The sequence below is a fragment of the Felis catus genome, chromosome C1 (genome assembly GCF_018350175.1).
Source record: "Felis catus isolate Fca126 chromosome C1, F.catus_Fca126_mat1.0, whole genome shotgun sequence".
In the NCBI taxonomy this organism is placed as follows: domain Eukaryota; kingdom Metazoa; phylum Chordata; class Mammalia; order Carnivora; family Felidae; genus Felis; species Felis catus.
Genome location: NC_058375.1, coordinates 105,789,885 through 105,803,669, shown reverse-complemented (window position 1 = coordinate 105,803,669; position 13,785 = coordinate 105,789,885). Strand labels below are relative to the sequence as shown.

The following is a 13,785-nucleotide window of genomic DNA, read 5'->3' as shown; positions in this document are numbered from 1 at the left end:
AAATTTAGGCAATTAACAGCATCTGTATGGTTAAAAGTTCTTTAAATTCACTGAAGCTATGTAACCAGAAGGCAGTAACAGCAAAAACCAGAGAGTGAGCTTTAGTGCCGGACTTTGCAGGTTTTAACCCCAGCCTTATTGATCCCACTTATTAATTGTGTGACCCTGGGCAAGTTACAGAACCTCTAATTCTCACTCTTCTTATCTGTAACGCATGGATAACAATGGTACTTAGTTCACAGCGGTGTTTACAGGACTAATTAAGAATAAAGGGCACTTAGGTAAATTATTTACTCTCTGGTACACTGTATTTGATACATTAAAAAAAAAAAAAAAAAGAGGGGCGCCTGGGTGGCACAGTCGGTTAAGCGTCCGACTTCAGCCAGGTCACGATCTCGCGGTCCGTGAGTTCGAGCCCCGCGTCAGGCTCTGGGCTAATGGCTCAGAGCCTGGAGCCTGTTTCCGATTCTGTGTCTCCCTCTCTCTCTGCCCCTCCCCCGTTCATGCTCTGTCTCTCTCTGTCCCAAAAATAAATAAACGTTGGAAAAAAAAAATTAAAAAAAAATAAAAAAAATAAAAAGATAGGGGCGCCTGGGTGGCTCAGTTGGTTAAGCTCAGTTCAGATTCTGTGTCTCCTTCTCTCTCTGCCCCTCCCCCCACTCCCGCTCTATATCTCTCTCAAAAATAAGCGCTAAAAAAAAATTTTTGTAATCATCAATGTGAGCTATTAATACCTACAATACACTGCAACAAAAGTAGTTGTATAATTTCTAGCTTACCAAAGACATGTCAGAATCTAGTCTAGCTTCCAAGATCCGAGGGTTAAAAATAAAGATGTTATAAACAGGTATCCTTCTATCCCAGAATTAAAGCTTTAGAAACATGATATCAATATAAAACTCACCTCAGATGCCATGGGTCTCTTGATTCCAGATGCTGTTAAAAGAATAAACAAAACACAATTACAAGTGTGTACACACACACTAGTACCCACAATCTCTATCAAGCACACTGAAACAATCGGGGTTTGCGTCAAACTAAACCCATGAGCCCCTGCCTCTTGCTCTGATACTAGATCCTTTTGGGAAGGGGTTTTAAATATTCATTCCTCTTCTTCCTCCATACTCACAGAACCCTTATGCATATTCCATTCTTGTTCTAGTCCCTTTTCTTACTCAAGTGATCATATTTTTTCTGGAAAATATATCTCTTCTTGATACATTTAACCATCAGTCAAGCGGATCTCATTTGATACCGGGTCTGAAAGAGAACAGGTATAAGAGATACCTAAAGACCCACTGGAGAGTCTAGGGCTTGATAATTTTTCCTATAGAGGTAAAAGGGTAAGAACTTTTAGAGCCTATCTATGGTGCTTTACTCCTAATCATTTCAGAAAAAAAGGTAAAGAGTTGATCTATGGAAATGAGGCAGCTAAAGATGAGAAAATGCAATGTCAAAATAATGAAGATTCTGCATCTCTACCTCCTCACCTTGATTTCTGCTGTAAACCCAACAGGAATTTGTTGGCATTTACTTACTAAAGTGAGTTTTACTTACCAAATATTTAATCAACGCAGATGTGTAAGACAAGTGTGTGGTTCAATCTCGTATTATGACTTTTATTCACTTAAGTTTAGGAAAGATTTTAAGAATATATTTAGCTAAAGTGATTAAAAGAACCTATCTGTAGAAAACCTACCCTGAAAGGTTAAATCAATTCTCAAGGGTCTGTCATCCCCATAACTTTCATCCATGATCATACTGGAGACACATGAACACTCAGAGACAGACTGTCCTCCCCTTCATATTGGAGAATATTGATCTATACCTTCAAAGACTACTGATATATCACTTTAATCTAATTCTAATGAATTCAAAGGGAATAAAGATTAGCCATATTAAAGAAAATTAAAAAGAGGAGCCTGATGGGATGGATCTTCAATAATGTAAGTTAATACTTGAGTAGGAAGACCCCAGTTCCACTATATGTATAAGGATTAATGGTGAGGCAACAGACACATGGGATTAAGGGCAATAAGGTAAAGCTCTAATTATGATTGTTTAAGACAACTGATCAAGGGCCCTGAGAATTTCAGAATACAGCTGGGCTCAGAGGCAAGGTTGTGATAATTAGCCCTTAGTTGTACAGAGGCCACAGACCAAGTATTTCTGTTACCAATAAACAGAGCAGTAAAATTTCCTTCCCTATAGTGAGTGAATCAGGGTGGCAAAAAATGGGGAACAGATGGTTTTCACTCCTCTTCCCAAAAACAGAGGCAATGAAAATGTCACCTAGCTGTTAGGAAGATACACTGCATAAAATGACCCAGAAAACTGAAAAACCAGTGGAGCCCAATAATCTATACCCTTTAGAGATGCTTCATCTTCAATCATCAACTTACTTGGGTAAAAGACTAGGTAAATTAGTAATGGAATCCTAAACTAAGCTTCCAAGGAACAATAAGCCAGGATGATTCAGATTTAGGATTAAAACTGCTACTGACCTACAATAAAGTGTCCACCACCAACAAAAAAAAGTCTAACCTTTTATATCTTATAACCTTTTAGCCAAGAGTCAACATGCTGAGCTATTTAAAAATCAGAAGACCTGGGTTCAAATCTCTTTTAAATCAGGAAAATTGTTCTCTATACTTAACTAAAAAAGAACCTATATTAGAAGGCTTATGTAAAGATTAGATAAGCTAAATCAAGCACTATATTATATATATATAAATATATATATATTTATAGACTATAAAGTGCTATACAAATATGTTCTTTCTGCATGATTTCTTTGTTGTTGTTTATACTTGAGACACACACACACACACACACACACACACACACACACACACACAGAGGCAGTGAGAGAGTGGGGGAGGGGCAGAGAGAGCTGGAGACAGAATCTGAAGCAGGCTCCAAGCTCTGAGCTGTCAGCAGTGAGCCCCACACAGGGCTCGAACTCACGAGCCATGAGATGATGACCTGAGCCGAAGTTGGACGCCTGACTGAGCTACTACCCAGGCACCCCGATTTCTTTTTTCTTAATGTTTATTTTTGAGAGAAAGCGCACTTGTGCATGAGCGGGGGAGGAGCAGAAAGGGAGACAAAGGATCTGAAGCGGGCTCTGCACTGACAGCAGAGAGCCCGACGCAGGGCTCAAACTCACAAACTGTGAGATCATGACCTGAGCTGAGGTCAGACGCTTAACCGACTGAGCCACCCAGGCGCCCCAACTCTGTGATTTCTAAAGCAAGAGCAAAGTTGGGCCCATAGCAAGGTTTAATGTTCAATTACCTAGACCTTCATGAAATTTTAATCAGCATCTCAAATTACTTGGCTCCTCCCAACGCGCCCCCCCCTCCCCAACCCTCCTGCAAGTGCATACATGCAACTATGGAATCAGTGATTCTCAATGAGAAAATCAGTAGGCTTTCAGTTGAGAAGACAAACACTGATTCTGCACTCCTTGGTCAATGCTTGGTCTATCCCTTCCTTTTTTATCCCAGAGGAAGAGGTTTGGAAGCGATCTGGCAGAACCAAGAAAAGCCAACATCCAGCCCTAGTCTGACAGTATTTCCTCCTCTGTAGAGAAGTAGTCACTGGACAAAGTTAAACAATGCAGATAAAAAGGCAGATTAAGTGATTTCAAGGCACAGAGTTAGGTATATGGCTTTCTTACTCCCTGAAAAGTTCTATTTTGTTTGTTTTATTCTTTCCTAGTTTTATCCCACAAAAATTGTAGCTCTACAGCTGCTACACTCTTGCAAAAGTACCCAGAACCAGCATGGGAGGAGTTCACTTAGCAGAATTTTGGTGCCAATGGCTTAGCTATCAGCAAGAGCAAAATTGGGATTAATCCCAAGGACACTATAGCTGAAGCAGTTAGAACAATATTGGGATCCAAATAGTAATAATCAGACCAAGTAATATTCTCTTCAAAGAGGAGAACATGGACCTAAGATTTACTCTATTCCTTGCTTGAAGTTCTGCCCCTGTGGCACAGACCGGAGCTTGAATCTAACAAAAATGAACAATGGAAGGGAAGAGAAAAATATCTAGAGAATTTTACCAGTGTTGCTGTTAACACCCAGGTTGGTCTACAAACCTAATAAAGAACAGAGTGACATTTCAAGGAACCAGATACCACCTGCTAAGGCTTGACCACTTGGTCCAAAGCTCTGCCAATAAGAAACTGTCTACTAGAGAAGTCCATGAGACCGAAGAGTCAACAGCATTGTGCCTGTTCACCTGATAATCAAACTTTCTCTTCTGTAAGTACAGAAGGAGGAGGAAGAGGAGCTGAGGGAAGTGAAGGAGAAGTTGGGGGGTTGGGGGGAGACCAACTCAGCATGGCAACACCGGGCTTGGTAATGCCAGCCAGCCAATGTTTAAGGGAAATGAGATTCATCCCTATGGATAAGACTAGAATATGGTTTAGCAGAAAGTTTGTTTTCTAGCATCTTTGTGAAAAATTCTCTCTGATAAAGATATGTTATTATCTTATAATCCATATCCATGATCTATATATATCATTCTCTTTTTGGGTAGGGAAACAGAGTATAGGGCAGAGCTCCAATGTTAAAATTTACTCAGGGAAAAACTTTTCTCCTGAGAAACTGGGGGCCTGCCTCTCCCCTCTAAGCCAAAACTCTCAAGGATTATTATTAAAATGCCTACATATTGGGGTGCCTGGCTAGCTCAGTCAGTGAAGCATGCAACTCCTGATCTCAGGGTGATGAGCTTGAGCCCCACATTGAGTGTGGAGATTATTTTTAAAATACATAAATTTTGAAAAAGCCTACATCATCAGTCCACACCATGAAACGTGGCATGTGCTACAAGAAAGGAGAGTACATTACCCAAGGGGGGCAGATATGGAGGCTGACAGCTTAGCTATAAAGAAGGTCCTAGAGGGGCACCTGGGTGGCTCAATCGGTTAAGTATCTGACTTCAGCTCAGGTCATGATCTCACGGTTTGTGAGTTCGAGCCCTGCGTTGGGCTCTGTGCTGACAGCTCAGAGCCTGGAGGCTGCTTCCGATTCTGTGTCTCCCTCTCTCTCTGCTCCTCCCTCACTTGCACTCTGTCTCTGTCTCTCAAAAATAAACATACATTAAAAAACAAAAAAATTTTTTTTAAAAACAAAGACGGTCCTGGACCCACCTCTCGCCAGCTCAATTTTAACACCTCCCAACACCAGTTCAATGTTGAATTATTTCTGCTCCCCCACCTCATTCATTTATTTAAAAACTATTAATTGATCATCTGTTACATGTCAGGAACGATGCCAGGCACTATGGACAGAGCTTTATGTTCCTGACCTAGAGGAGCTCACAAATTTTTCTTTTTTTCTGCTATCACTTGGGCAGATCCTCCTAGTTTTCCTTAATGCTGACTGCAAGACTCAACGGAAATGCTGATACTTTTTTAGAAAGTATTTCTTTCCACTGGCAAAATGTTTATTTATATAGCACTTTGAAAGCTTACAAACGTATCTCCTTTGACCCTTAAAACAGTACTACAGGCTTTGGGAACCATTTAAATTAAGGACTTAAGAGACATATCCACCAAGTATAATGTATGAAACTTGTTTGGATGCTGATCAGATAAGTAGTAAACTAAAAAGATTTCTGGGACAGGAACCTTGAGAGGAGAAATAAATAACTACTACTAATTTTGTAGATGTGACAATACTACTATGGTTATGTCATAACTCCCTCCCTCCTTTTCCCCCTAAAATACAGTCCTGATCTATAGGAATAACATTATGAAGTATTTATGCTGAAATCACATGAAGACTGGGATTGCTTTAAAATATTCTAAGGGGTAGAGGTAGGGAAATGGGAGAATAGATGCAACCAACTTGCAAAATATTGCTGCTGAAGCTAGATGATGGGCACAGGAGGTTCTTTATAGTTTTCGTTCTACTTTGCGTACAGCTTAAAAATTTTATAATTAAAAGTTTAGGGAAAAAATACCACAGAAGGAAACAAGTCTGGATAATCAACTTCCTCGTCTGAGCTGGCTTCTTTCTGAGAGGTTTTCTCTGGTAAAAAGCACCCAGATGAAGTTCTGAAGTAAAATTCTTTATATATTGCACTAAATTCCCAAGTCATGTCCATAGTCTGTTTCCTTCATGACTATGGGACTCCTTCTCATTAACAGGCCCTGGACCAAGAAACATTCTAAACAACTAATGTTGCAGCACTGAAAGCAAGAAATGAAGCCTTGACAAAAAGGCTGCATCAGAAAAAAATTAATCGTTCAAATAACTTATTTTTGAGTGGGCCAATAGATGATATAGAAACAACCATGGCAATATTGAACCCTGGTTACTCTGCAGAAAGAAGAAAATGTAAAAGACCTAGAGATGCAAGGGTGTACTCACTTTGGGAATTTTAAAAATTCCCAAAAAATTTTGGGAATTTTTAAAAATTGACAACACAAGCTCAGTCTGGCTAAAATCTACAGATGGGTTTTTTGTTTGTTTGTTTGTTTGTTTGTTTGAGAGAGAGAGAGAGAGAGAGAGAGAGAGAGAGAGAGAGAGAGAGAGACACCCCAGGATAGGGGGAGGGGCAGAGACAGAGGGAGAGAGATAATCTCAAGCAGGCTCCACACCCAGTGCAGAGCCTGACATGTGCGGGGCTCCCACAACCGGGAAAGTCAGATGTTTGACTGAGCCACCCAGGCGCCCCTGAAATCTATAGCTATTGATGAAAGTTGATTTTTAAACAAAACAAGTTGAAAACTCAGCTCCTTCAGTCATAATCAATAACCATTTATATTATGAAAAAAGTCATTCCAAAAGGGCCTTTGAGAATTTTAGTCTAATCTTTTTTAAGTAAAAGCAAAAGCATTAAAGGATGTGCTCAAAAATCACAAAGCAAAGGTAGTGACAGAGCCAGAACACGAATTCACATTCCTAATCCCCAATTCAACTCTCTTCTAAGAGAGTTTTGTTTTCAATTTCCTGGCCACCTAGCGTCTAGAGAGCCCAAGCAAGCACCAAGGGAACTAGAATACTCTACTAAACTAAATTAATCTCAGAACTTCTAAGAGACAATATGAACACAATTTTCTTCCCCTGAGATCTCCCATTTCTTTGAGACAAGGAAATCTTTTTTTCATTTTCACTGGTAAGAGTCCTTCTCCTTCAGTCCTCCTCCTCTCCATCTTAAATTAACAATAACGACCATTCTGTCCCTCTGGTAACAGCCATCAATGTTACTGGCAAGAAGAGTAGGAAAATACCTTTTGCTTCTTTTAGTGAAGTTATCTTTGTTCTGGACCAAATAATGCCTGTATTCTAGAGCAGTAGAAACCTCTTTCAAGTCTAATATTTGCAAGAGCAGTTTTACAGACGTTAAGGTCCTCACTAGTAATAGAAAAGTACCTTTTTGTCTCTGTAATAAAACATCAATAACTTGGGAGACAAAAAAAGAACTCCATCTCAGATTAGAGTTTTCTTTTTGGTGTGTGTGGGACCATGACTGGCTCTGATTAAAAGCATAAGGCTTTTATGATTATTGAATTTTCAGTGGACAAAAAGAAGGCATCTGATAGACAAACTCTTTGTGTTTGTTTTGTTTTAGGGATCTTGGAACTGACTGCAGAATCATTACCAATCCTTGGCACGTTAACTTCTAAGATACTTTCTGAAAGAATGAAAGAATCAATAACTCCACATCTTATGCACAGAAGAGCTCAGAATTTTGTTCTTTTTCTAGGAGAGCTAAGGTCAGAAGGGGAAGTTGTCTTATGTACTACTCTCTCCTTCACCAAGGATTCCTGGTTCAGTCAGTAACCATTCAACAATAAATAGTTAATCTGGTTTAAAATCACATTAGTTCACACACAGACTTTCAGATTAGTCGGGAGCAATAGCAGCACAGTGGGTAGAAATGTGGGCTCTGAAATCAGAACACCTGAGGTTTGAATACCTGATCCATCACTAACTAGGCAAGCTTGCACAAGTTAGTGAAAATTCTCTAGGCCTTGGTTACCTCATGTATAAAATAAGCAAATAATAACATGTTCCTCATATGGCTGTTAAGAGAATTAAATAAATCACATATAGCATTTAACATATGATAAATGCTCTATAAATAACTAGTAACTATTATCTGCATTGTGAATTAGGAAACCTATCTACAGGATGGGAAGGGTCAGAGAAATGAAAAATGCAGTAGAAAGGGAAAAGAAGAAGAGTTTGGACTAATTTAATGAAACAAAAGGAAAGGAAGTTATGTGAAGATTTTGAGGGAGACAAAAAGGTAGTTGACGGATTTGTATCATACTGTGGAACTGTAAGAAAAGAACTTTCTGTGGTAAGATAGCATCTTTTTTGGGAAGGGCAGAGAGAAATGGGAGCTAACATCAAATAATGCTTGCAAGACACCCACAGCCTTCCCAGAAGAAGGCCATGTAGTGACCACTACACAAAGTCTGTCACTGTTACGGGGAAAAGAAGCTGGCTGCTAGTTACTGCGAGGAGCTCATGCTTCTTCAGCACAGATACACATCAGATCTACCTCTCTTACGGCTGACCCCACAGCACAGAAAGTTGAAACCTAAATGAGGAAAAACAGAAAGTTATCACTTACTTCAAGGGTTCTACTTGCTTACAGCAGAATAAGCATATTAAAAAACCAAAAACAAAACCCCTCTAAAGTTTAAAATTATGAACAGGGCTTACTTAACCCGATCCCTAGCACCATACTTGAAATGTACGATGTTTTTGCAGTTCTGAGTAAACATCCAAAAAACAAGAGAAGTTCTGGAAGAAAATTCCAAGAGTGGTCACAAAATTTGTAACCCAAATCATTTCACTCTGGAGTGATTTCATATTGACAAGAAAATTTCAGGTGCAAAGCTCATTTGTATATAGGCATCTACCCTTTCAAAAAAAAAAAATGTGCAGGGGCGCCTGGGTGGCGCAGTCGGTTAAGCGTCCGACTTCAGCCAGGTCACGATCTCGCAGTCCGTGAGTTCGAGCCCCGCGTCGGGCTCTGGGCTGATGATGGCTCAGAGCCTGGAGCCTGTTTCCGATTCTGTGTCTCCCTCTCTCTCTGCCCCTCCCCCGTTCATGCTCTGTCTCTCTCTGTCCCAAAAATAAATAAAAAACATTGAAAAAAAAATAAAAAAAAAAAATGTGTGTACATTTTATTTGAGGGTCTTCCATTCTTGGAGGATAATCTGGTCATGCCTAGCAAAAAGTCTTAAAAACATATATGTACAATTGACCTAGAAGTGAGAATTTGTCCTAAAGAAATAGTCAAGTGGATAAAGACGTATATACAAAGATATTTACTGCAGCATTGTATGTAATAACTATTATTGGATAGATTACTGTAATTAGAAAAAAATCTAAACAAAAGGAGATTGGTGATATAAATCATGTCATAAATAGAACATATAAACTATTATTCTTATGTATATTTAAGGATAGGATATGAAAAAAGTTAAAAAAAATTATATAGTACAATACTTTTGTAAAATACTTATCTATAAATTCACATGTACTTACATACAATGAAAAGATCCAAAATTAGGTTGATTTTGTAATTTTAAATATTAATTTTCCCTTCTCTATGTAAAATTTCTGGAAAAAATAATTACATAGATAATTTCATAATTAAAAGAGATACACAGGGATGGCTTTACTACTCCATTTTCCCTAGTAAACCACTACAAGATAGTCCCACACATACAGACCAATATCACTCCCTCCTCACACATTATCTCAAGCTCATTATAATCATATTGAGCGGCTGCAGAGATACACTAGAAGAAAAATGTGAAAAGAGAATGTCCAGAATGCACACAATCCCAAGCTACAAATAAGCATGACTCCTCTACACTCACTCTCTGCCACAAATCACTTTGAGATGTTTGTACAACCTGAAACATTCATCAGCACATATAAGAGGCTCTCTCTGAAGAGGTTTATCTTTCATGTCCTCCAGAATATCAGTATTTTCCTATAAAATGGGTACTTAATTTCAGCGCATCTCCTGGATACCAGGCCCTGAAAAATATAAAAGATCTACCCTCTAAATTATGAAAATAAGCTGGGAAATCTTTAATGTTACTAAAATAATTTCAAAACAGCTGAACCAGTCAAGTGCTAAAGTGGAAACAATCCAATCAATTTTGCTAAAATACAACACTGAATCATCACACCACGTCACAGAGTACTTTTCTGAGAACTCTGGACCAGTCTTAAGAAAGCACTCCATTTTGGTCCTCAGCCCCACCCTAACTTATGTTTCTGATGAAAAAGGTACTTGAGGGGCTGGTTTCTAGTCACTTGGCAAAACACCAATGTGACTCTCCATATATTTGCTTGTTAGCACTGAACTACTTGCAGACTAATATTCACTATTAAGAAGGAGAAAATGTAGAGGAAAAGAAAAACCATCAGTATAACTCTGAGAAGTATAAAAAGGTAAACTTCAGAAGGGGAAATGAGTTGACTTTAAAAGAGGAGATAACTGAAATATATTTCCCAACCATAAAAACCTCCGACATTAGAGTTGTTTCTCCCCCCACCAGAGTGTAGAACAAAACAGACTTGGCCTTAATACCAGAGCCTCTCCCTGCACTTTCAGAACAGAAGCATTTCCGTTGGAGATGAGATGACATCATCCATCAGATGAAAAACTAAGAGGCAGTGTGTGACTGACTTCAATGTTTGAAGTACACATATAATTTGGGGACGCCAGAGGCTGGCCGGATGTGCATTCCTCAGACAACTGGAGTTTCGCCTGGGCAAGTCATACAGAAGCAATCCCAGAGACCTAGTTCAATGACTTTCCAATACTACCACATCAAACGTGTCAAGGATACCTACACAGAGCACAAAGAGATATAAACAGACTTTTGGGAAGCAAAATGCTAACTCTCGGGGGTTCTCTTGGTTGAGAAGAGTGAGAGCCAGAGGTTTTAAAAGGAAAAAAAAAAGGCAAAAGCAAAAACCTACACAAAACAGAAACACAATCAGCCCAGTTATCTGCTGCACTTTCTAAAGCAATCTCTCTGGTCCTTGTTACCCTGAAATACTGAAAGCCATTTTAATTACACCCCTGTAGGTGCGAGGCACAACATGTTCTCCAAATGAAAATACTGAGAAATATGTTTGAGGTATCAGCCCACCTCCTAAGCACTCAAAAAACTGTTTAGAAACAAACAAAAAGGTACCATTACCACCGCCTCAATAAGGACTAAACCAAGCCACATCCCAGAGGAAAGCTAAATGTTGTTTCCTATCAAGTGTCAAGTTTTCCTAAGGATCTTCTAGAAAAAAGTCAGAAAGCCAAGGATGCTCCTAGAAACAAAAGCTACAAAGCAGTTTGATCTACCAGTCCTGAGGTCACCTCAGATAACAGCCAACTAAGTAGCAAGGAAATGAGTTACAAGATTACTTAAACTCATCCTGTAACATACAGCCTTTCTACAACACCTCTGCCACTAGTAACAAGCTCTCTGAACCTCAGTTTCCAGATTTGGAAAATGAGGTTAATTAAAATACCTCTTCATTTCCCTCTAGTGACAAACTTTTACTTCTACAAGGCAAATTTCATGGTTCTCAGGCCTCATATATGTTTTCTTGGCACTAAAACTTTGGTTGAAAAAAAACTGTGTCCTTCCGAAGAGACAGGAGTCTCCTGGATAAGCCACTCATGGCCATTGATTTCTTGGCAGATCACCACCTCCTATTTCCAAACCTGGCTCTATCTATCCTGAAAAAGCAAGGACTCTTGATGGATCGGAATGTACATGCTTTAGCAGAGAAATTTTAATGATATCATTGCCCCAAACAATGCACTTCAAGGCAATTACAAAGAATTACAAGGAAAATAAGAGATAATGTTACTTTGTTGTCATCCCTTTTATACAGGTTCTTTTTTTTTTTTTAAGTTTATTTTTATTTATTTTTTGAGAGAAAGAGAGCACGAGTGGGGGAGGGGCAAAGAGAAAGGGAGAGAGAAGATCCCAAGTAGGCTCCACACTGTCAGCACAGAGCCCCAAGCAGGGCTTGAAATCATGAACTGTGAGATGGTGACCTGAGCGGTATCAAGAGTCAGATGCTTAACCAACTGAGGCCACCCAGGTGTCCCTATACAGGTTCTTGTCAATGAAAATTTGAAGTTTACCAAGTTTGTTTACCTACATTGTTCACTGGAAATCTACTCTACTTCAGCTCATTATGTATGCTAAAAAGACCTCTTCCCATTCTTTCCCCACAACTTCCCTCGCTTATCTTCCTTTAGACCACTCCCCATCAACACTGCTGATCTTTGGGATAGTGCTTCTTCTGGGTTAAACCCACATTGCTCAGTTAAGTATATAAGGTAAATAATAAGATATACTGAACTCCCTGCAAAGAACTTGCCCTCCTTACTCTTGCCAAAGTCTTCCTCAGACTCCACAGAAAGGAGCTTTTTCTGGAATCAGATGTTTACCAATACATTGTCTACAACTGACTGGCTCAGTCAGTAGAGCATGTGACTCCTGACCTCGGGGTTCTAAGTTCGAGCCCGATGTTGGGTGTAGAGATTACTTAAAAATAAAATCTTCAGGGATGCAGAGTCTGCTTGGGATTTTCTCTCTCTCTCTGCCCCTGTCCCACTTGCGTGCATGCTCTCTCTCTCTCTCTCTCAAAATAAATAAACTTAAAAATTATCCTTAAAAAAAATAAAACCTTTAAAAAGAAATACATATTGTCTACAGCCATTACAAACAAACAGACTGGAATTTCACAGGAGAAGAAAGAAAAATGACTGGGAGACAAAGTTTAAAAAAATGGAGGGGCGCCTGGGTGGCGCAGTCGGTTAAGCGTCCGACTTCAGCCAGGTCACGATCTCGCGGTCCATGAGTTCGAGCCCCGCGTCGGGCTCTGGGCTGATGGCTCAGAGCCTGGAACCTGCTTCCGATTCTGTGTCTCCCTCTCTCTCTGCCCCTCTCCCGTTTATGCTCTGTCTCTCTCTGTCCCAAAAATAAATAAACGTTGAAAAAAAAAATTTTTTAAAAATGGAGGGGTTGAGGGAAAAAAGTTCATTTCAAATAGAAAACTGTAAAAAGAATGATGGAAGCTCACAGGAAGTATGAACAAAACCAATCAACACATACACAGAAACTAAACAATGCTCTCCTTTGATAGGAAAGGGTGGGGGAGTGAAGCGAGATAGGGGAAACTGGCTAGGAAGGGGTTTCCTCTAGGAAATAAATACCATCAACCCAAACACTCTCTCTTTGAGACTGAATGGTGGGCTGGGGTTTGGAACACAGAGAAACAGAGATTCCCTCTAACAGGCTATCAGAAAATAGTATACTTCCTCAAACATACTTTTATCCATGATCAAGAAACACATCCAGTCAACAGAAAGAGAGAAGAAACTAACAACTTTGCTCTTACTTTATGTCAAGCAAGAATATCCTAAAATTCTAGGAAAGAAAATATCCAGATTAAAGGATAAAAATAACCACCTTCTTTCTTTATCCCCAGTTCTGTCTTTGGCCTGGTTTTATCTCTGTTATTCACTTCACAGGCTACAGTTTCCATTATATTATGAAAGAAACACAGACTAATAAAACATGTAATAACTAGTAGCTGGCACCTATTTGGGCAAATATTAATCAGAAGACGTTTGTATCAACCCAGAACCGCACACAGAAACCAACAAAACACACAATTTTGAATCCAAAGCCAACTTATCAGTACATTATTACCAATTAATATCTGATACTAGACACCTAAAAAATCTGTATAATCATACTTGACC

At 39.3% G+C, this 13,785-nt stretch overlaps 1 protein-coding gene across 11 annotated transcripts in view; it reads right to left on the bottom strand.

The window, feature by feature from the left end:
* Positions 1–13,785, bottom strand: part of PIP5K1A (phosphatidylinositol-4-phosphate 5-kinase type 1 alpha) — a 40,574-nt gene that overhangs the window by 18,681 nt on the left and 8,108 nt on the right. For 6 of the 11 annotated variants that reach the window (XM_045033504.1, XM_045033501.1, XM_006935116.5 and 3 more), the window contains exons 2-3: positions 8,533–8,571; positions 905–936 (exon numbers count right to left, since the gene is read on the bottom strand). In XM_045033504.1, the coding sequence (XP_044889439.1) occupies positions 905–936; positions 8,533–8,571 (71 nt within the window). The remainder of the gene's footprint in view (positions 1–904; positions 937–8,532; positions 8,572–13,785) is intronic. The other 5 variants (XM_045033503.1, XM_045033502.1, XR_006583033.1 and 2 more) reach the window with 1 other exon arrangement.